Source organism: Gossypium arboreum, chromosome 3, assembly GCF_025698485.1.
Source record: "Gossypium arboreum isolate Shixiya-1 chromosome 3, ASM2569848v2, whole genome shotgun sequence".
NCBI lineage: Eukaryota > Viridiplantae > Streptophyta > Magnoliopsida > Malvales > Malvaceae > Gossypium > Gossypium arboreum.
This window is the reverse complement of record NC_069072.1, coordinates 42319802-42344721: the sequence shown is the minus strand read 5'-3', so window position 1 is coordinate 42344721 and position 24920 is coordinate 42319802. Positions and strand designations below refer to the sequence as shown.

At 32.1% G+C, this 24920-nt stretch overlaps 1 protein-coding gene and 1 long non-coding RNA gene across 6 annotated transcripts; both read left to right on the top strand.

The window, feature by feature from the left end:
- The first annotated feature begins 9101 nt into the window (after window positions 1–9101).
- On the top strand, window positions 9102–12676 carry LOC108464130 (6-phosphofructo-2-kinase/fructose-2,6-bisphosphatase-like). Of its 5 annotated transcripts, none has more exons than XR_008280060.1 (9): window positions 9102–9415; window positions 9535–9612; window positions 9928–10019; window positions 10103–10155; window positions 10252–10326; window positions 10649–10696; window positions 11439–11514; window positions 12045–12096; window positions 12322–12676. XR_008280060.1 is itself a non-coding variant. In XM_053025685.1 (7 exons), exons 4-7 carry the CDS (start codon window positions 10310–10312, stop codon window positions 12448–12450), a joined length of 270 nt encoding a protein of 89 aa, XP_052881645.1. In that variant the 5' UTR covers window positions 9102–9612; window positions 9928–10019; window positions 10103–10155; window positions 10252–10309; the 3' UTR covers window positions 12451–12676. The 5 variants fall into 5 exon arrangements, 2 of the variants coding, with proteins under 2 accessions (XP_052881645.1, XP_052881646.1); XR_008280059.1 differs by having other exon boundaries at window positions 12045–12196; XR_008280061.1 differs by having other exon boundaries at window positions 10090–10155; window positions 12045–12196.
- A 519-nt stretch (window positions 12677–13195) lies between these two features.
- On the top strand, window positions 13196–22157 carry LOC128290673 (uncharacterized). The gene is made up of 2 exons (XR_008280462.1): window positions 13196–13590; window positions 21940–22157. It is a non-coding gene; the product is annotated as an uncharacterized LOC128290673 (long non-coding RNA).
- The last annotated feature ends 2763 nt before the right edge of the window (window positions 22158–24920 follow it).

Below are 24920 nucleotides of genomic sequence, written 5' to 3'. Positions count from 1 at the left end.
ACCATTGTTGATGCACTGGATCGATAATTGTGAAAAGGGATGGGGTTGAGCAGTTTCACTCTCTAGAAGTAGAGAACCAGACACAAAGAGGAAGAAGAGCCCCCTACTTTCCTTTTATTATATCGGGTAATCAGGTTGGATTCCGGATCGAATCCTGAGGCGGGTTGTAATTATTATATAACAAGTATGAGACTCATTTATATACTTGTATTATATATGTTATCATGAAATGAATCATCTTTTTTTTTTATGTAATTAATGCATGTATTATGGTACATTGAATTGTGAATGTATCCTCCCCTATTTATTAAAACAAAGAGCCCTAAATAAGAACTTGTTTCGATGAAGAAACATGATAAAAAATTAATAGCAGTGGTAAAAAAAATAGCATAACTAATTTCTTAAAAACTAGAATTACTAAAATGTATCTTAGATTGATCTTTCTATACTTTTCTCTTTTATTTACAACACGATCAAGTCTCTAATAATGTAAAAAAAATCCTTTTATTAATATCCAATATCTAAGCTTTAATTTAATCTAATATTAATGAACGTAGCCCACCAAGGGCAAACAACCCATATGTGCAATGGACAAGTCACTAAGGCAGGCCATCACTGCCCTTGAGGGACTTTTCCTGGCAAAGAGCACCTATGCTCTCTTTCATACAAGAGCACTATCGCATTTCTAAGAACTCCTCTCCATCATATTTGGGAAGCTTATATAGTCTTTCCATTTAGCTCAGTCAAAGGAGAACAAATTGTATGGAGAATCTAACACCATTGAAAATGCGGGAGATCCAAGTAATAAAGTGTTAGATCTAAACATCTGCCTAATCAATCTAGGGCAAAAAAGAAAAGTCTATAAATTGGAGAAAGATTCATAAAGCCATATACGTGTCGGGATATAGTGTCTCTAGTGTAGTTACTTTGTCACATGTACTTGTAGTTTTTCGAACATATTAGTTTAATAAAATATATCATTCAGATTAATATTGTTTGTATTTTTCCTCATTAGTTTTTACACGCAAAGTAAAATGTTTAAGTAAATATTAACTCGTTTATTACCTAACATTTAACTAATACTAAGTTGCATTATGTGGTAAGATTGTAATGCGAGAACATAATTTATATTAGTAGGTAATCTAAATGGTCTATAGTCTAAATAATCGAAATTGAACAAATCGATTCAAGAACAATTATGTTGTCTATCAAGTTCAAATGAGTAAATAGCTTGTTTGGGGTATTAGAGTAGATAACACCCATAGAGACATAGGTGTAATTATCTAAACTAACAATACATTAGACAAGACCCAATTTGAATTTATCATAGATCCATTTATGAATTTATTCACTTGTGGTGTTCATAGTGTGATCTACCTCAATCTTGAGCAAGTTACTAAATATGCATGCTTGACTTGTATGCTTTGATGTATTGAAAGCCTAAGTTCAAATGGTAATAGGCCCAAAAGCTAGTACATTGGGTATATGACTCTTGCATAGCATGACTACATTTACAATAGTGGAAATTCATAATCAAATAAAGAGTAAATGACATTCTATTCTTTCATTGGCATTACATGATTGATGAAAAAGGAACGTGATCATAGGTCATTTGTCTAGGACGGTTGATTTAATTATTATGTGTTGGTAATTGACTTTTTCATAAAGAAATATATAATAGTTAACATGAGATAAAATAGGATTATATTGGTTAAACGAATTTAATCCAAAGAGATTAAGGATTTTTATGAGGGTAACACACATATGACAATGTCATTAGATAAGCATAAATTAAGTTGCTTTTGTAATGGTATATAACATGGAAAGTTAAATCATGGTACTTTTAGTGGACTGACTCCAAAATTAAATAATTTTTTTAATTAATAGACGAGTCAATACTTAATTACAAATTATTTAAGGAATTATATATGTCTAATTGGTCCCTTTACTAGCTCAACACAACCCTTGACAATTTGCATTTGAACCGATAAGATGAATAAATGAAAACGGCGAAATAGATAAATAGATTGCATGTATCAATATCCGAAGTGAATGCGTTTTCTCACTATGAACAAGAGATGACTTTAAGAGAATAATTAAATATGTTTACTCATAGATTCTAATGTGATAAAGTTGTCATGACTTTAACAAAATTAGAATTAGGTTGAGAAAATATTTTAATTGAGAAAATTAATTAAAATTATTTTAATTAATATTAAATAAATAATATTTTGAGAATAAAAAATTTATTATTGAGTTGGTTAAATTATATGAATTGGTTAAATGTCCAGATAACACAAATAATTGAACCTAATATTTGAGACAGGCCCAATGACTTATCTACACATGATGGGTAGCAAACCCTAGTTCCAATAGGGGTTGTCGCCACCCACCACAAAGTCCTAGAGGGATCATGTGTATTTTCTATTTAAATATATATATATATAATTTTTTTTATACTTCAATTAGAACTCTTGTGATTTTCTCTATAAATAGAGATTATGCGGCTAAACCAAAATAGACTACAATAAGCATTATTACTCTGTCGTTTTATAGTGAAATTTATTCTTCAAATGAATTCTTTCCTTTTTTAGAAAGATCAATCTAGATTTATAACTCATAGAGAGAAATTGATCTTCCCCGTTGGAATATTAATAAAACTTTTACTATGTTAATCAATTCATGAATTTTCAGCTCACAATCCAAGCAAATCGAGATTTGAAACTAGTGGAGAAGAAAGTTTTGATAAAAATTAAAAAAAATTAATTAAATCCTCGTAACTCAGAACACAAGTACTAATTTAATAGATGTTTATTATTATAAATAACACAAAGGTTAAATTTTAAAAAAATTAATTTTTCGCTTTATAAAAAAATTATAATCTAAATCGAATTATTCCAATAGTACATAAACCCTCCCTGCAACCTTCCAACTTTTCTAATTTCATTCTCTGTGCCAATACTAACTTAGCGCTAGTTTGGCAATGATTTTGAAAAATGTTGTGGAAAAGTGCTTTTGGGAAGTGCTTTTGAAAATTTGAACGTTTGATATTGTTGTCAAAAAGTACTTTTGAGAAATAAAATGTCTATTTTAGACATGATATTATAAAGTAATAATATGTATTTAAATAATGTTCAAATTAGTTAATATTATGATATTTTAGCAATAATATAAAAATAATTTATTATAACTTATTGTTAATATTTTAATATATAATATTAATTTTAAATATTTTTAAGTAATTAATATTAATTATTTATTAAATTTAATTAGAATATATAAACTATATTTAAATATTTAAATATAATAATTAAATATTTGTAATTAGATATTGACACAATTGTATTATTTTAAAATGATTTTTATTTTTAATTAATACTTTTAACACATTTGTATTATTTTATTTTAAAATGTACTTTGAATATATAACTCATAGTAAATATTAACATAACATAGAAAACATAAACCTAACAAATTAAAATATTACATATATTTGGATTTAAGTTTCAAAAGAGATAATATTTATATACCAAAATAAATACTAAAATTTTACAATAGCATTTAGAGTTTAAAGTGAATTCATTAAACTAGAAGCTATAGCATCTCTTGTTAATTTCATTTCAAAACCACTTGAATTGTTTGATTCACCATCATCATCACCATCATCATCGTCATCATCATCATCATCACTTTCTTGACCATGCGCATTTTCTGAATCAATAATATTCTCATATGCCCAGTTAATATCTTCGTATTCCATAAAATCTGCATCATTTCGACCGACATGTTTTCGGATAAAATTGTGTACCGAAATTGTAGCAACAACGATCATCTTTTTCTTTTCAAAACTATAACTTGGCATATCCCTTAAAATGACCCTTTTTTTTTTCAAAACACCAAAAGTTCGTTTAATCACACTACGTAATGATGAATGTGAATGATTGAATATCTCTTCTTTACCAGATACTGGTCTACCTCTATGAAAGTCAGGTGAATGATATCGCTGACCTCTATATGGTCCAAGATAACCTTTCATTTGAGGATATCCAGAATCAACAAGATAATATTTTCCTACATGTCATAATATAACAAACAATTAATTCAAGAATTTTTATTATAAAAATTATCAATTAAAGAACTTATACTTTATTATTTAAAAAAGAAAGAAATAAATGAAATATCTAACCATTTGGTGGGTGCGAAAATTTGTATTTTGGATCTCGAATTGCATCAAGAAATATTCTAGTGTCATGTGCCGATCCTTCCCATCCAGCCATGACAAAGGTGAAACACATATTAAAACCACACACTGCCATAACATTTTCAATCAAGATACATTTTCTTCCAATATAGGGAGTTTGTTCATTTGGTGGAAGAATAGTGGCAATATGAGTACCATCAATTGCACCTATGCAATCCTGAACCAATAATCATATTAGTCTCGTGCATATTTTTAGTTGACCAAAAATATTAAAATATAATAATATAAAATTAAATTTTAACCTTAAAATGCGGCATATATCTAGAATCATTACGTATTTGTTCGGGTATTGAGCTAAAAAAAGGATCTTCGGTTGCAATTAGATCAATGGCCATCCCTGAAACTTTCTCAAGCACAATTGCAAAGTATCGACTTATTGTTGATCCAGACATTTGAAATCTTTCTCGACATTGGGAAACTTTTGCACCGGTGCCCAAGATGTATAAAAAAATTCCCAACATTTCACTAGAAGATATGTTTCTTGAAGTTTGCAAGTTGTATCTTGTCTCCAAACCTCTCAACAAACTTGTGAATACTATTTTAGACATCCTAAAATTAATCATACAACATGATTCGTGACCGTCAATGATCTCTCGGATCCATGTCTCACCTGACTGTTTTGAATCCACGCGTGGTTGCTTCAATATATACTTCTCGTAATATAATTGCACGGAAGAAGATGCAACAACAAATAATCGGTTAAAACATTCCATGCGTTGTAAAATCTTTTTCTTTTCCCTTTCATCATCACTTTCATCACCGCTAGAATTCTTAACTATACTCATCACCTGTGAATAAATTTTATATCCAAAATCATATATAAACAACAATTAATAAAAATAATTTAGTATAAATAAGTAGAACATAAATTTAATATCCGAAAATCAAACATAAACAATTATTGATAACTAGCTCTAAGCATAAATAAGTAGACCATAAATTCAATATCCAAAGACCAAACATAAACAAATATTAATAAAACTAGATTACACATAAATAAGTAGAACATAAATTCAATATCCAAAAACCAAACATAAACAACCATTGATAAAACTAGATTACACATAAATAAGTAGAACATAAATTCAATATCCAAAAACCAAACATAAATAACTATTGAGAAAACTAGTTTAGCATTGTTGTTTAGTAACATAATAGATATCTCTGAACCCTAAAAGATCAGAAAATTTTCAACTATCCTCTATTTCCATCTTAAGCCACAAAGCTCTAATCTTGGGATTAATTGATAAAAACATAATTCGCTTGTCCTTATGGAACAATAATTTAAGTGAGAAAAAGTATAGCAGACTAGCTTCTGGAACTTCTTCCGACATGCTGTCAAACACTTTGACTGCTTCTGGAATACCATATGGATCCATAACAGGAGTCAAACTAGATGTGGCTTGACTCATATTGTCAGTTGCATTGCATAATTTTTCTATTTGACTAGACAATCTTGTAGCCCCTCCAATTTGCTTTGAGGATTTCTTTCTTCCAGTTTTAAAATGTGAACTTGATATCTCAGGGTTTTTTTTTCTTTTTTGACCGTTTCCATCAATTTGAACATCATTTGAAATGTGAGCATCATTTGAAATGTGAGCATTATTTGAAATGTAAACATCATTTAAAATGTGAACATCATTTCTCACATTTTCTTCTTCATTCTCTCCAGGTATTTCATTGTTAACATCCTAAAAAAAATCACTATGGAGTGTACCAGAAGAAGGTGCTCATGCTTTATCACCTGTTGCAACTATCCCCATGAACATTTGGTCCAACTTCCCTTCGAATTCAGGATCAATGCCCGATGTTCTAAATTTTTTAGCTTCAGGCACAACCTACATATAAATGATAGTTTAATAACAGTAATTATCAATAACCTCATAAATAAGAAGAAAACAAAAATATTCAGAATTATTAATGTACCTTTAGCCTGCTCTCCTACCAATCATTCGATGCATCAACGGCTCTTTTTATAGGATTCCACCCTAGACCAGTATCTTCGCCTTTAAGTTTCTTCCAAGCTTTCCATTCTTTTTTTAGGGCATCCCACCTATTTTTAAGTTGTATTTGTGAAAAAGCCTTGCCCGTTTCTTTCTCAAAGTTGGTCATTATTTTCAACTATCCATCTTTTGTGAAATGAGTACTAGGCCTATTGCCTTTCAATATCTCTTCAATACAAATATCACAAAATATTTTTGTCAATCTCTTATCCCACATTGCTTTGACTTTTTCACCACTAACTTCAATCGCCGAAGTACTCATCTATTGTGTATACGAACAGATTCGTTTCAGCTAGTAAAGCAATCAACAAAATCAAATGTCACATAAGTATATTTTTTTACATGTGTATCAAAATCAAGATAAGATCCTAAGATTTTTTTTCTCAATCAAAATATCAACTTTCCAAGACCGGAATAATAACCAAGAAAGAGAACACAACTAATAATAGCATCAAACACAATTAAAAAGTCAATATTGAATGAAACTGATTGAGTTATTAGGATTCTATAGTGCACGTTATGCCATAAGGCTGATAATCTTTAACATCATGTTCACTAGTTATATGGTTGCATCAACTTTTTCTCACAACTAAAGATAAAAATATTCTCCATATAACTTGGTATTTACTCTTAATTTACCACATCTGGAAAGTTAAATGGATCTTACAGACCAGATCATAAACCATTAAACCATGCAACTTCAATGGCAAAACAAGCATACTAATAAAACATAGAGAGGCTGTTTAATGCTAGAACATATACAAGCTAATACCAAGGTAATCATATACAAGCTAATACCAGGGTAATCACGCACATAGGATAAACCTAAGTAAGCTAAGAGTTATAGGTTTAATCACCCATTCAGTCCCTGTACTCTTAGGACTTTTGAAGTTAATCCTTTTTCTTTTAATTCCAATAATTTAATCCATCTACTTATCTAATTTTTTTTACAAAAAGAAAAAAAGAAAGGAAGTAATAACCAACTATTTAAATTTAAGAGAAGTTAATTAGCAGTATTATTAATTAAAATGTAACTTGTAGATAAGACGAGAATTAATTTATGAAATTAAAAGGAAAAGGATTGAAGGAGTAGAGGGACTGAAAATAGAATTTTAGTAATCTATTCTTGATTCCTTCATTAAATTTCACTAAATCAATGCACTCTAATCAGAACTCAGGAATAGGAGACAACAACCATGCTATGATAAACTGACCTAGAATTTATCCAATGTTGTTACCTAAGAATTTTAGGAACATGCCAGTTGATTATTTAGCACCAAATCACTACAGGAAAATAGGGCTTTAGCGGCGTTTTATCAAAAAATGCCGCAAAAATTGTAAAACACAGAACAATTGCGGTGTTTTAACAAAAACGCCGCTAAAAACTGAGCAATAACTGCGTTTTTTGTTAAAACGCCACTAAAAACAGAGCATTAGCGACACTTCTGGTAAAACGCCGCTAAAGACTAGAGCATTAGCGGCGCTTTTGTTAAAATGCCGCTAAAGACCAGAGCATTAACGGCGCTTTTCGTAAAACGCCGCTAAAGACCAGAGCATTAGCGGCGCTTTTAGTAAAATGCCACTAAAAGTTATATAACACCTAAAATCCTAAACCCCAAAGAAAAAAATAAAACATTAGTCTATAACCCCTAAAATAGTAAACCCTTAAACCCTAACAAGCCCTAAACACTAAACTATAACCCCTAAAACCCTAAACGCCACAATTTGTGCATTTTTAGTGGCGCTAGGTTATAAACGCTGCTAATGTTAAATTAAACTTAAATTCAGAAATTTGAAACATAGAGGAATTAAATTCTTAAGAATAGAAATATAATGACTAAATTTTAATTTTATGAAAAGTACAAATACTTATCTCATATTTTAACTTTTACTGATTAAATGGTTTAGTATTCAATTTGTTAAAGTATGTTAAGAGAATTACTTTTTCTTTTTAAGATTTAACACTCCTATGCGAAAAGATATTATTTAACTCGTATATTTGTTAAAATTTTATATAAAAATTAATTGTTATTTTGGTTATAATCATAAAGTTAATTGTGTTTCGATTTTTTATTATATATATATAAATAAATACATTCTTATAACTTAATTTATATGTGAGTGGGTAAATTAATAATTTCATAACTGAATTAATATACATGATTAAACCATAACACCAACTTAATAAAAAATAACTATAATTATAAATTTTTCTTTCTATTTATATGATTCAACTAAAAATATTTTTAATATTTAATTTATATAGACAAACAATTATTGCACTCAAATTGATATAAATTATAAAATTACAATTAATTTTATTTAAAAGTCGATTCGAAACAATGGATGTTTTGAATTGTAAAGTAAAATAATCATACTAGAATATGGCACACTCATTGAATTTTATGTAACAAAATTAATAAAATTTGATGTAATAACCAAGATGCCATTTATATAAAAATCTAAACAACTAATGCGACCATACTTAAAAGAATAATGCTTGTACTAATAAAATTTTCATAATATTTAATTATTTTAGTATATACGCATAATTTCCATGATTAACTTTATATCACATAATGTTATTAATGATAAAAGATCTTTTTATTTTTATCAAAATAATATTTTATATGAAAATAATAAATATGATTTTATAAAATTATATAAACTAATTTTGTTATTATATATGTAATGTGCAACAGTAATTTATTAATAAAATTTTATTTTAATTTGAATGAGTTTAATTGATTTTTACAATAATTTTAAGAAGTTAGCGGTATTTATCATATAAACGCCATAATAGATCACCTTTAGCGGCGTTTTTTTTAAAAACGCCACAACTGTCAAATTTTTTTAACCAAAACTCCGTCGTTTTTTTTAAAACTCCCGATAGCTGTTCTTTTTCCCCTTAACAAAATTTCCCTCATTCCATCTCTTCTCCTTTAATCCCTAAATTTTCATCCCCAAGTTCCCAACCCATTTGCCACCGAAGACGCCGACCGGACCACCTGCTGCATCGCCCTCGACTAACCTCTCTGCTGCGTCGCCGTCGCCTGCTCATCCTGCTCAGAAATGAGATTATATTTTTCACAACGGTAAATTAAATGGGAAGCGCCATGTACGACCTTACTACTTTGAGTTCGTCTCTCATGTTAGTTTTCTTTCTTTTTCCTGATTTCAGTTGTTAGCAAGTTTTTTAAAACCCCTAATTAAACCCTAATTCTGCTTATCTAATAAAAAATTGCGATTTTAATTGTTGATTTGGCACAGGTTAATAAACGATGGGAAGGTAAAACAATAGTGGATTTGTTCGCTCAAGAGTTCAAAGGTCGATCTAGAGATTACTATGTAAGTCATCAGTCTTTCCCCTTTTTTTCTTCTGGGCTAAATCTTTGTTTGACTGGAAATATGTAAAATAGAGAGCAGTGGAAGAATGGTTAATAATAATATATTTCCTGTTGGAATTTTGTGTTGATTTGTATTTTGGACCTAATAGGGGACACATATTGGGTGCTATTCATGATTTTGCATATGCTGTTTTACTAGAATCATGATTAACAAATGTACATGTGATGTATTGCTTAATGATATAATAAATTAAGCCAGAATTAAATATATCTAGTTTTGATTTTCTAATACGTTTATCTTTGCTTTTGATTGTAGATTATTTTTCTAGAAACAATATGCAACGATGAAAAGATTATTGAAAGAAATATTCGCCTTAAAATTCAACAAAGTCCTGACTATGCAGAAGAGTAAGGCTATTATCAATAACCTTTTACTTCTTGCTCAGATGAAAAGTTCTAGACTTGCTTATCAATCTAGTTTTGCGGGCCAGATTTCGAAGCTGGATTACAAGACTTTACAACCCGGTTAGCTAATTACGAAAAGGTAGTTCCTGAATTGCTTTTGTAGTTCTTCGTTAACATGTTTGCTTCGGATGCAGATTACCATTCTAAGGTGTACCTTTGTGCTTATTGTTACTAGGTTTATGAACCAGTTGATGAAGGGTCTTACATCAAAATGATTGATATGGCTAGTGGGCATGGTGGACAAATACAAGTTAAGTTCAAATCTCCTTCTTTTATATGGCTTTTGTGCTTCATGCATATGCATGTGGGATCAATGTTCATTGTGGCCATAACATGGTGTAACTAGTCTGTATTGTTGTACTTTTAGTTAAAAGTAGTTTCTGCAATATATGGAGAAAGTTGTCATTATAATGGCTTTGTTGTTCTTAAAGCTTTTTCTATCATATCTTTTGTTTCTTATTTCCTTAAAGTATTAATTCTTAAATGTTTACCCCTTCTCTTTCTCAACTTCTTAGATGATTTAATGGCTTTGCAATATGATCTAAGATTTTGCATGTTTTAACTGAATTCAGGTTAACAACATCAGTGGCTATCTTCCTGGACGAATCGTCTTCTTCTTGGTATGGTGTACAATAAGAAATGAGCTTCAATTATATCACATTATAAAGTCTACTTATTAAGTCCCTTTTCTCAGTTCCTTGTGTTTGTTATATTTGATGCAAAACTTTTTTTGGTTGAAGGAACGACAACTCTTTTTATAAATTGGAGCTTTTAAAAATTTGGAGTCTCTTAAGTATTCTTTTTTCTTCTTGATATGGCTTAAATCATGATTAACATATCAAGTCTGGGTGAAATTATATCTGACAACATTAGGAACTGCACTTTTTTCTGCGTTATGTTGCAAGATATGGAAGGAAGCTTAAGACTTGTAACATTCAGATTCTACACCTGTTACATTAATTATTCTATATCTTTTGTGACGATTACTCATCTCAGAAGTGCCTTTTTTTTTTCTCTAGGAAGGCATCTGAACCTTCAATGAAATCTTAGCATCTACCATTTCTAGAGTGATATTTGATTTAAATGTTTACATTTACAATTTTCATATTATGATATACTTTTTTTTTCTATTATTTTGATGGCATTATATAACAGGTGGTTGCAATTTGTTTTCATCTTTCTTTTCTTCATGATATACTTTTATCAGAAGACTTATGTAATCAATATTTGTTTAATTTCCTGTCAGGAGAGAGATCCTCTTATATTTGATATTATTGTTCTGATTTCATTGTGCTTGCTAGATTAGCATATGCCAGTATCCAGTTTTAACTTACCAGGAAATTTCTTTTCCTGTTGCAACAGTGATACCGGAGAAATTTATATGAAGAAACTCGCAAACTTTGTTGAGAAGCGACTGAAATCTGAAAGGACTGCTTCTGTAAGCTTCACCTTGGTCAATACTTATTTGTTTACATTTATACCAAGCAAAGTTAATCACTTCTTTCAGAATTCAATTGCATCAATTTTACATTCCTTCCCCGTTCCATGTCCTGGTCCTTCTTTACATTTGGAAGCCTGCTTTATGTACTTGAAAAGTGGAGTTATCCCCTGTTGGCTATTATTTCTTTTGCTTGAGATAGTGTCATTTGGTAGTTTACTAATCTAAATTCAAAAAAGAAAAAAAAGAAAAAGAAAATGCATGCAAAGTGCAGATCAGTTGAGTATATGTCAAAGATCTACATTTTGGTATCATCTGTTTTTTTTTTTATTATCAATTGGCATCCTGGTTTGAGTAAATCAAATTGTATAGATGTTATGGGATACTATTTCTTTAGATGTTATATATTTTGCAGCCTCCGTACTTGAAATAGGCATACATTACTGAAACTTTATCAAGCTTTACGGTGCAGAATATGTATACGCATTATTTATTTTTTGTGATTTTGTTGTTATCTGGATATGGACCAGCACCCTATAGAGAACAATTCTGACAGCAAGTCCAATTGATGGATTTCCAAAGGTTAGTGGGAAACCACAAGAAAGTAACTTATACATCCTTTCTTTCACATTCTAGCCCATTCTGGCTGCTGAATGAAGTATATATTGATATGTTAACAGAGGTATAATTCTTCACACTTTTGATAGATACATCACATGTACATTTGTTAATCATGATTCTAGTAAAACAGCATATGCAAAATCATGAATAGCTCTTTTATGTTTTGACTGGTGGCAAATGGAACAGGAAAAACCAACTACACTAGATTGCGGTCCAAGAACAATTTGCAAGAGGCACATAATGACTAGCTCCAACCTCTACGAATGCTTGTGGGAGGCATTGCAGCAGCGAATAAGGATGATAACATGCAGTTGACACCGTATGTGCTATGAATCCGAATTCAGGTGTGACTTTTAGATATTTTATGTGCAAAAAAAATATTAGAGTGTCTTATATTTATATGTTAGTTAAGCAGATTATAGATAGAACCTGCAGTAGGATCAACTAATTAGTTGATCAAAAGCTACACCCTATTTTGTAATCGTCTACTTGCATATTTGCATATACTTAATAATAATCTCATGTCAACTAATTATTCTAATTTTTTATTTAATTGTTTTGTTTCAACATTTTATTTTTATTTGAGTTGAAAGAAGAAAACACAAATTGCAATTTTGACTTAGTTAATCAATTTAAATAATCAATGTTGATATTTCACATGGGAATTAAGCCCTTATTTCATTTAAGGAACTTTATTATAATATCTTATTTTATTGATATCTTTATATTTAATCTAATTTTTATTATTTATTTTAGTTTTGATTCTAAATTTTTTTTTTTTATTTTAATATTTAAGATAACTTGAGTTCTAACTTTTGGATTTTGATTGTGTTATTAATTTATTATTTTAAATTCTAAATTTAAATTCATTAATTTTTGTATTTAGTTTTAAAGTTAAAGCTTTAATAGAAAATTTAATTTGATAATGAATTTTAATTTTTTATGTTTTTCATGACCTTTATAATATTTTGTAATATTTTTTTTTTGAATTTCATGACTTTTAGCGTTTTTGAGAAAAGTGCCGCTAAAGGTCATGATCTTTAGCGGCGTTTGTAGGAAAAAGCGCCGTTAAAGGTCATGATCTTTAGCGGCGTTTTTTCAAATAAACGCCGCAAGCTTTAGTGGCGCCATCTATAGCGGCGTTTTTTGCGGCACTTTTACAAGCGCCGTTAAAGACCTTAAAAAACGCCGCTAAAAGTCAATTTTGCTGCAGTGAATAGGAGTAAGAAAATCCTATCTTCTCACTATTAAGGTTGGGTTCTCCTTCGATTGAGTACTTTGTTTTTCTAATAGCATCAATGTGTTCTTTAAGTGACGCCATTACTAACACAAGTTTCCTTAATTTCTTTTTTCTCAACGAAAATGGAAGTTAAGAGCAAGTACAGAGCAGAGAGTGGACCTAAAAAAGGAGGACCTTTTAGTTTCTCCCGTAGAAAAGAAAACCCCAACGCGAAGGTAACTTGTGGACATTATTGCAATAATACTTAAAGAGGAAGTCTATCAAACAGGAAAGAATGAAATGAAGAAACATAATAAGCTCACAAACCTGGGATTTACTTTGTCAAGTCTAAGAACCAAGGGTACAAGCAAAAGAGAAAAGCTGAAAAAAATGTGAAAGAATTTTTTTTATTTCATAATTATTTCATAAAATCAAACAATCAGAAAATAACTAAATACTAAAGCATAATAAACATTTAAAGGGAAGAAGAAGAAAAGAGAGACTCACCTGTGGAGAAGAAGAAGAACTAGAGGAAAAGTAAGGTTCAAACAAAAGAAAAAATGGGAAAAAAATGGGTTCTAACGTCTATTTGGAAGAAGAACAAATAAGGTTAAAAAAGTAATATCAGCCCCAAAAATACTTTTGGCTGAAAAAAAGCACCAAATTTTTACTTTTTCATCTGAGAAAAATTACTTTTCTTAAGTTGAAAAAGTTTCTACTTTTACAGTATGTTCTTTAATGCTTTTAATATAAAAACACTTTTTATTCTAAAAGCCTATCTAAAAATCAAAGCCGAACGGGGCCTTAAGCGTTGAAGGGTGCTCGGTAAAACTCCAGTGCCATTTGATTCTTCCCTTCCCTTTTGCAGAGCCATCCAGCCATCTTCAAGCCAGAACCTATCTCACTAAAAATGACATCAACAATTTATGACGTTTATGGAACCCTTCCTTGTTTGGAAGCCATGGATTCTTTGGCCAACAAACCAACTCAAACCATCACTGATACTCAAACTTTTGAACCAGGAACATCCTTTCAAACCACTATCTTGCATTCACTCATTGTTACATAGCAACCAATACACCTCCTAAACCAACCATCGTTGGAAGCTCTAAAATCTCTTACACTACCCGTATTAGTCCAATACATTCATTCTGAAATTCCACTAGCATCCTTCACTAGTTAGGTGCGACCTCGTGACGGGTATAACACCATCACTGCAGATCAACACCTCCATATAGCCAGCATGTGTTACCACTAAGTTAAAGGACTTTCATCTTTACCTACACTCAATCCTGTGATTCCAAGATCGAGCATTGTGCTTGTCACGTCCGATACACCGGATGTAAACAGTTTATCGTAAGTGTTCCCACCATCATCCCTGTGAAAAAATAAATAGAATAAAATAAATAAAAATAAAGAACACATAAATTTTACGTGGAAACCCTTTCGGGAAAAAAACCACGGGCAGAGGAGAAGAAAATTCACTATGTCGAAAAATTTTTACTCAAATACAAGAGGAATAGACTATGTCTATTTATAGGCTTGCAAAGCCATATTCTAGTAGGATTGAAACACCTTATCCTAATCAATATAAAATAGATGGAGTTTAGTAAGGTTTAAAAACCTTATTCTAAAATAAAATAAAAGAAGTCTAGTTCTATATGGATTTTACTTTTATTTTATTTTCCATCGTATTTTATTTAAATAAGAATTTGGGTCACTTAATTCTAACAATCTCCACCTTGACACAAATTCTCAATGAACAAGTTCTTCATCGCGAACTTTTAATAAACAAGTTCTTCACCTCTTCCAAAAACCCTTAAGGGTTTAACTTCAACAATGAACACCAACCAAGTCTAAGCAATGCTCAAACTTGGTTATAGGAAGTGACTTAGTCATCATATCTGCAGGATTTTCATGAGTGCTAATTTTGCTCACAACAATATCACCACGAGCAATAATATTACGAACAAAATGATACCGAATATCAATGTGTTTTGTTCTCTCATGAAACATTTGATCTTTTGTAAGAAAGATGGCACTGATCGTCACAAAATCATGTCTTGATTTGAAGGTCTTCATTGAGTTCACTAAATAGTCCTTCAACCAAATAGCTTCTTTACAAGCCTCAAGAATCGCCATGTACTCGACTTCATTGGTAGACAAAGCGATCGTAGTTTGCAAAGTGGCTTTCCAACTAATTGCACAACCTCCGATTGTAAAGACGTAACTCGTGAGAGATCTTCTTCTATCAAGGTCTCCAGAAAATCAGCATCAACATACCCTATAACTCCATCTTTAGTTCTTCCAAAGCGTAAGCAAACATTAGTAGTGCCTTGTAAGTATCTTAAAATCCATCGAACGCTTTCCGGTGTTCTTTACCGAGATTCGCCATGTATCGCTAAGCTGACCGACCGTGCATATGATAACTGGACGTGAACAAACCATAGCATACATGAGAGATCCTCGCACTAGAGTATGGAACATGTGACATGTACTCAATCTCATTATCGATTGAGGAGATAAGGCCGATGAAAGTCGAAATGGTCGCTAAAGGAGTACTAACGAGCTTAGCACTCTGCATATTGAACACGCAAAGAACTTTCTCAATGTACCCTTCCGACTTAGGTACAATTTACTTGCTTTTCTATCTCGAGAATCTCCATACCAAGTATCTTCTTTCTTTGGTCCTAAATCTTTCATATCAAATTCTTCACTTAGTTGGGCTTTAACCTTTCTTATCTCTCTTTATCTTTTCTTTGCTATTAACATGTCATCAACATAAAGAAGTAGATACACAAAAGAACCATCATTGTTTTTCTTAAAGTAGACACAACTGTCAAAACTACTTCTTTTGAAATCATGAGAAGTCATAAAGGAATCAAACCTCTTGTACCCTTTGTCTTGGTGATCTGTTTCAAACCGTAAAGGGACTTTTTCAAAGAAGCAAACATAGTCCTCTTTTTCGAGACTATAAAACCCTCCGGTTGTTGCATGTAAATATCTTCCTCAAGTTCTCCATGCAAAAATGCGTTTTACATCTAACCGCTCAAGCTCCAAATCATGCATGGCCACAATACCAAGCAAAGCTCGAATCGAACTATGCTTAACAACCGGAGAGAACACATCATGAAGTCCACTCGGAATTTGATCTGTAACCCTTTGCAACAAGCCTTGCTTTATATCTGGGTTCTTCAACTCCGGAGTCCTTTCTTTCTTTTAAACACCCATTTACAACGAACAACCTTTTTACCTTTAGGAAGTTTTACAAGATCCCATGTTCATTTTTGTGGAGTGATTCCATCTCCTCTTGCATAGCAAACATCCACTTTTTCGAGTCTTCACGACTAATCGCCTCGAATAATTAAATGGCTCTTGATTCGCATCTATATCTTCACCACATTTAAAGCATAAGCAACTAGATCAACCTCGGCATACTTCTTTGGAGGTTTAATTTCTCTTCTTGTCCTGTTTTTGGCGATAGAGTATTGCGGTGAAGAAGCAACTCTATTCTCAATTTTGTCTTGGCTTGAGGAGTTGATTCGTATTAATCGATGCTCCACCGCTTTTGGTTTTCTTTATTGGAAGAGTCTTTAAGAGATAAGTTAGGTAGCATAGCAGTTTCATCAAAAACATCTCTGCTAATCACAACTTTTCTATTTTCAGACACCATAACTTATAGCCTTTTACACCACTTTATAACCAAGAAAACGCATTTAATGGATCTTGGTTCCAATTTTCCATTATCAACATGAGCATCGCAGGACACCCAAAAATCTTTAAATCGAATAATTAGCGGGATTACGGACCATACCTCTTGTGGAGTCTTTTCTCAATGGCAGCGGATGGAGATCGGTTGATCAAAAACATGCGATGAGAGGTCGCTTACGCCCAAAATGACTTGGTAAGTTGGCATTTGACAACATACATCGAACCTTCTCCATGATCGTTCGTTCATTCGTTCGCAACACCGTTTTCTTTGTGGAGTATGACGAATCATCAAGTGTCTCATGATCCTTCGACTTGCACAATCTATTAAACTCATCGAGCGAACTCTAAGCCATTGTGCATGCGGAGGTATTTTATCTGCTTTTCCGTCTGTTTTTCAATCATAATTTTCCAAGACTTAAATGTGGAAAACACATCGCTTTTACGCTTTAGGAAGAACGCCCAAACTTTTCGGAAAAATCATCAATAAAGGTTAGCATATAATTAGCTCCACCTCTCGAAGGCACTCGGACGGCCCCACGATCGAATGGATATACTCCAACGTTTCCTTCGTGTTATGGATTCCTCTAGTGAATCGAACTCTCTTTGCTTCCCAAAAACACAGTGCTCACGAAATTCGGTTTGCAAATTCCTTGCCCATTAAGAAGTCCTCTTTGCTTAATTACGCCATGCCATTCTCACTCATATGCCCTAGGCGCATATGCCAAAGTTTAGTAATATCATCATCGACAAGGAAGAGGAAGCGATAGTTGCATCACCGATAATGATAGAACCACATAAAACATATAACTTGGCAATCTTTCTTTGCCCTTTCATCATAACAAGGGACCCTTTGAAATCTTTAAAACCCCACTTTCGGTGTGTATCATGCCCTTTTGAATCAAGAGTACTCAACGAAATTAAATTTCTTTTCAATTCGGAACATGCCGCACGTCACTAAGTGTTCGACAACTCCATCAAACATCTTAACTTTAATTGTTCCAACACCGCGATTTTACATGAAGCATTATTTCCCATCAAAACAACACCTTGAGATCTTGTTTCATAAGTTGTAAACCAATCCCGATTGGGACTCATGTGGAAGGTGCACTGAATCAAGTATCCACTCCTCGCTTACTTTAGAATCATTGATGAAGCAACTAGAAGTTCACCATCGCCGTAGTCTTCTACAACATCGACTTCACCGAATTTTACATTTGTTTTCCTTTGATTCGCATGACCTCCCTTTTAATCTTATTTTGTAGCTTATAGCACTTTCATTTAATGTGCCCTTTCTTCTTGCGAAGTTGCAAGTTTTACCTCTGTTTGAAGATTTCGATCTACCCTTAGATTTACCACGAGGATTCCGTTCTGTGTTCTACCACGATCATCATCAACATTCGGTCTTGTCTCCCACGAACAATGAGACCCTCTCCCGAGAGTTGGGTTTAACCACAAGATGCTTCATCTTATTATACGAGGTTAAAGAATCATAAACCTCATCAACTGTGAGAGACTCGCGGCTATATAAAATCGTGTCTCTAAAGGTTGAATAAGACGGGGCAACGAACAAAGTAGAATCAACCCTAGATCTTCCTTATCATCTTGAACCTCCATGGCCTCCAAGTTTGAGAGAATTTCTTTAAACAACTGTTAAGTGTTCGTGTCTGACGCACCTTCCTCCAAACGATGAGCATAAAGACGACGCTTCATATGCAACTTGCTTGTTAGAGTTTTCGACATACATATTTGTTCTAGCCTCTTCCATAATGCGTGGCGATTTTCTCTTTCATCACATCCCGCAAAATTTCGTTGGACAAATGCGATGTAATTGTGTTAATGCCTTTCGATCCTTACGTTTCTTCTCTTCATCTGTTAATGTCGAAGGCATCTTATCTATCCCTAGCAGGGCATCCTCTAGATCCATCTTTGCAAGAACTGCTTGCATCTTAATTTGCCACAACGCAAATCTGGTGTTGCGATCCAACAGCTGAATTTCATACTTCAAAGACGCCATTACCGTGATCGAGATGAATAACCTAAGCTCGATACCAATTTGTGAAAAAATAAATAGAATAAAATAAATAAAAATAAAGAACACATAAATTTTACGTGGAAACCCTTTCGGGAAAAAAACCACGGGTAGAGGAGAAGAAAATTCACTATGTCGAAAAATTTTTACTCAAATACAAGAGGAATAGACTATGTCTATTTATAGGCTTGCAAAGCCATATTCTAGTAGGATTGAAACACCTTATCCTAATCAATATAAAATAGATGGAGTTTAATAAGGTTTAAAAACCTTATTCTAAAATAAAATAAAAGAAGTCTAGTTCTATATGGATTTTACTTTTATTTTATTTTCCATCGTATTTTATTTAAATAAGAATTTGGGTCACTTAATTCTAACAATCCCCAATAAGCAAGATGTTGTCAACTTCGTAGCAACCTGATCCTCATTCGCAGTGTGCTTCGCAATTCCAATTCCTTTCTAATGGCGTTCGACAAAACACAAAAGCAATTGGAACAACTTCTGCAAATCCACAGGGAGCAGCAAAAGGTCTCAACCCAACCAGTAAACCCCCTACACCTGACAAAAGCTTTGCTTCAACAATAGACCCTCCACACAAGCAATGTAATCAAAGTGTGCTTCAAACCCACTTGAAGCGTAGAGCAGATGGTTACCAGCTAGAAGCTATGGATCTTGCTGAGTAGGTTGCTGTCCTGAAGCAAGAAATAAAAAGTTTGAAATAGCTAGCACGTAATAAGTTTAAATTGTTAGATGTTGCTCATGATTCATTATCATTGGTCATCTTGCAATTTCTAGTCTTGACTAATAAGGTGAAGCTGTCGCCAAAGAGGGTGCATTTGAACCAACTATTCTAATTTAAAAGGGGCACATTTGAAGATTCAGAAATCTGACTTAATTAACTTTCATCTATATAAATAGGGTTAGCAAGAAAAATTGAAAGTCGATATGTGTTAAAGGTGTTTGTTAGAAATCGAATTAATTTTTATTTTTATTTAATTTAAGATTAGTTTTAAATTTTATAAAATAAAAATAAATATTATATATTTAAAATAGTCAAAATTACTTGCAATTTCTATATAAATATATATTTAAAAATGCCGTATAAAAGTTATTAATTATTTTTATTTACTCGAAAAATTATTATTTTTCAAGTATTTATAAAAAAAACTTGGAAGCTTTTCTAAATAATAATCAAAATTTATAAAAAGTACATTTGATCAAAACAAGTTTAAAAATTCAAAATAAAAATTAATATAAAAGTTGATAACTAAATCGCAATGAGAACTATAATAGATAATTCCAAAATTCCAAAAATTCAACTGAACTAAACTAATATCACCCTAAATATAAATCTTGAATCATTAACTCACTTTGAGTTAATTTTTAGCAAAATCCTAAAAATATCCTTAGTGTACTCTAAGGCAACTTGAATAATGTTTACTAAAAGTGTGATATCTTCAATTACAGTTAGGGATGTGCAAAATTCGGTTAACCGATTGAATTCAGTTAATTGGTCGGTTAATTGAATTAATTCAGTTGAGGGTCGGTTAAAATTTTTTTGAGTTTTTGGTTAACGGTTAATTCGGTTCGAAACTGGTCGGTTAATTGAATTTTTTCGGTTTAACTGAAAAAATTAATAAATAAAATTATAATATATAAATAGCCTACTATTCACTCAAACCCAATTCAACATAAACCCAAATACTCAATCTAATATATATTAACCCAAGTACCCAACCCAATCATAAAAATTATAAATAATTTAATAAATAAAAATAAAAATTTAAAACTAAAAATAAAAATAAAAAACATATAATTTTATACAAATAATTCGGTTAATTCGGTTAATTCGATCAATTTGGGTAATTCGGTTAATTCGGTTAATTTTATACTTATTTTAACCAAAAATTAAAAAACATATACTTTTCGGTTAATTCGGTTAACCGACCGAATTAACCGAAAAATTTTCGATTCTGTTAATTTTTTTGAAAAAATTTCGGTTCGGTTAACGGTTAGAAATTTTGAAAGGTCGGTTAATTCGGTTAATGTTATTTCGGGTCGGTTAACCGATTGAATACCCAGCAAGAATAAATTGTATAATTATTCATCTAACTATAAAAATTTTCATTTTAGGTATCCAAAATAAAAAGTTTGTAATTTAAGTACTCACATTACATAGGTCGGTCAATTTGGTTACTAACAGCAAGCTGATGTGGTAGTTAAAAAAATCAGTATAATAATAAATTTGGCCCTCAATTTTTATATATTATGTCGATTTAGTGATAATTTTTAAAAGATTAACCCTCAAAATTTACAAATGTTCTCAATTTTATCCTTATTCTAAAAAATATGAAAATCCATAAATATTTTCAAAAAAATATAATAATAAATTTAAATTTTGTATTGATAATATAAATAAAATAAAAAAATCCTCCCCCAGCCCCAGCCCCAGCCCCAGCCCCACCCTCATCCCTTCTCCCTCCCCTCTTCAGCGTCCCTCTTTCTCTCCCTCTTCACCTTAATCTCATTTAATGTGAGACAATTAGGCCTGTTTTATAAGGAGGTGGGGGTTGGGGGTGGAGATGTTTGTAATATTGGCAAATAATATGCTCCCAACAAAAGCTGAGAATTCGAGAAAGTGAAAGTTGAGTATCTCTTAGGCAAATAAGGCCTTAATGCCCAAACTAGTCTTATGGTAAGCCAGGCGATTAGAATGCAAGGTAGGATAAATTTAATTTTTGGTTTTTGCAATGTGTTAATCAGTCTTATTACGATGGTTTATATACGGATAAAGTAGGAGGGTTTATTGCTTCAATTTCCTCAAGTCGTGGTTGCTGATCTACAGGGCTTCATACGGGCAATGCTTGCCTGCAACTCTCAATACCAGCGTACTTTTAGCAATGTGGCATTTCTCCCTACTCCAACATTCTTGTTATGGATCTTGTTAACTTTGCTTGAATATAAACTCGGGATTTGTATTTCCTATTTTCTCTTGTGTATGTTTAATTATTACTGAAATTTGGAAAAGGATATACATCAAAACCGGTATAGCTTTCATTACAACTCCACTTCTTTTTCTTGGTTTGTAGTTACATTATTAGACATTACAAAATCTTGGTGGAGGGGTGGGGAAAGGGAGAGGGAGAGGGACGGGGTGGGGACGGGGTGGGGGTGGGGGTGGGGGTGGGGGTGGGGAAGTGGAGAAGGAGAGGGACGAGTTATGGGAGGGTTTATTTTTTATTTTATTTAATGTTAATATAATTATTTTTATTTAATATTAATATTAATATAAAAATTAAATTTATTATTATATATTTTTGAAAATATTTATGCATTTTATATTTTTTGATTTTTTAGAATTAAGATCAAATTAATATAATATGTAAAAGTTGAGAGTTAGATTTGTTATTGAACCAATTTTTAACTGTTACATCAGTTTATAATTTACAATTTAAACAAAGTGATAAAAATAACTGAATTATGTAATATTGTTACCTAAAATAAAATTTTTAATTATTAAATGATTATTTGTATAGTTTATATTTACAATAATAAAATTTTAGTTCCAATTAATTCATTAGAATCATAAGGTTTTGAACTATTTATAAACTTATATCTTAATTATTTTAATATAAAACCCATAAATTGTTGTAATTTACCCATTCTGTTGTTTTCCAAACAGCATACGTACTCCATAGTAAAAATAAAAAGTTATTGTCTTTACTTACAAAAAAATTTTCTTTTATTTTTCTTGATAGAAAATAAACTAAAAAAATTCAAAAATTCGTAATAGTCAGCAAAATTGGACAAATATGTCCATTTTCTTTTAATTAAGCCTTTCGACAGTTTTTTTTTTTTTTTTGAGAAATAAGCTGATTTTAGAAGAGAGAAAATAAAAGTACGGTCAACTAGAGCGCTTTCCACCAACGGTAAAAAATAATAGCTTTTTTTTTTGTCAACAAAACTAACTGATATTTATTAAACACGGCTCAAGGAAAAATTAACACTGAAACGTCACCATCATACAGCAACATGAAAGGACAGAGAAATAAATAAAGTCAAAAACTGCTGTAAAAAAATAAGCATTCCTAGAACCTACCAAAACCAACATCAAAAGAAAACACCTTAAGCCAAAAAAGAAACGATTCAAATATCAGCCAAACAGACGATTCTCTTCTCCTATTGAAAAGATCCTGAGATAAGGAAGAGGAGAGAATGAAGCTTTGAATCCATTGCTGGAGAATCGGTGAGTCAACACCATCTTCAAAGCCGAGTTAAAGAGAATCATGATGCCTCTGACGATATATCCGCGTCATTTCCTTCACAGCGACTGGTACTCCATCTGCCTAGACACCGAAAATCTGTCTTCGCCGTCCTTCCATCACCAGCGTGTGTGTCGTCCTCTTCACCAGTCGGGGCACAAATGTGTAAGTAATAGCATCAAAGCTTTCATTCAGAAGATTAATTTGATGTGTTATTGGCCGAATAACTGACTTGTCTTTTTTCTTTTTTTGAATGATCTTGATAACTGTTAAAGAGTCCCCCTCTATAAACAAGCGCCAGTAACCCCTCTCCACTGTAAATAGTAACACCCTTTCACATGCCCTTGCCTCCGCCAAGCAAGCGTCACTCACATTCAAAAATAGATAAGTTTCTGCCCCAACTATTTCACCTTCCGAGTCTCTGGCAATAACTGCTATAACAGCAAGTTGTAAATCATGTTGAAAAGCCGCATCAAAATTTAGTTTGAAAACTCCAGCAACAGGGGGTCTCCAGACCTCTTTAGCCATAGATCTAGGGGAAGGACTAGAAATCTCTTGATTTATGCTCAAATCACTACCATAACCTTGAATGAACCCTACCAATTCCTGCAAGGATGGCTTAACCCCTTCATGAACTAGCTTATTTCTTCTAAACCAGAGACTCCAAATAGAGATTACCAGTATTTGCTTCTGTTGGTCACTCGCATTAGAAGAATTTCGAATAAAACGATGCTTATAACTTGACAACTCTCTGAAATCTTACAACTGGATTTGAAGTGAGGCCCATACAGATTGTAGTAATTCACAATTCCACAACAAATGACCGGAATCCTCGAGATCTACCTTACACAAAGGACAGACAACATCAGTAGATAAAGACCTCCGCGCCAGATTACAGAAATGAGGTAACAGACCGTTAATAAGCCTCCAAATGTGAATTTTAATTTTCCCAAGAATGTTCAAACTCCATAGAGATTTGTAAAAACCCCTATAGTCAACACAGTTAGAAGATGTGTATGTATTAATCTGTAGCAACTCCGTAGATAGAGCCTGATACCCACTTTTCATTGTATATTCCCCCAATCCTTCGTATTTCCAAACCAACATGTTTTCTACATTAGCACCAAAAATAGGAATAGATAGGATACGCTTTGTAATGGCTTCATCAACCAAATTATGGATCAGCTCCTTATCCCAAGTATTAGTCTCAGACTTAATTAACTGATTTACAGTGCTCCAATTAGGCAAAATCTTCTGAACTGATATTCTATTGCTCTCTTTTCCAGGCAACCAAGGGTCATTCCATATGTTGATTCGATCACCACTACCAACTCGCCACACCAGCCCTTCTGCCATCAGCTCCCGAGCACCGTAAATGCTTCTCCAGGTAAACGAAGGGTAAGACCCAACTTTCGCTGATAATAAGTCTGATGATGGATAATACTGAGCTTTTAAAACTTTGGCTAAAAGACAATTCGACTGCGATAAAATACGCCAAACCTATTTTGCTAGCAGAGCCTTATTAAACAGAAACATATTTTTAAAACCCACCCCACCGTCACAT

Coding starts and splice junctions, on each gene's coding strand:
- LOC108464130 (XM_053025685.1), top strand. Junction 10,697..11,438: donor GACGAATCGTCTTCTTCTTG/GTATGGTGTACA, acceptor CTGTTGCAACAG/TGATACCGGAGAAATTTATA. Junction 11,515..12,321: donor AATCTGAAAGGACTGCTTCT/GTAAGCTTCACC, acceptor CAAATGGAACAG/GAAAAACCAACTACACTAGA.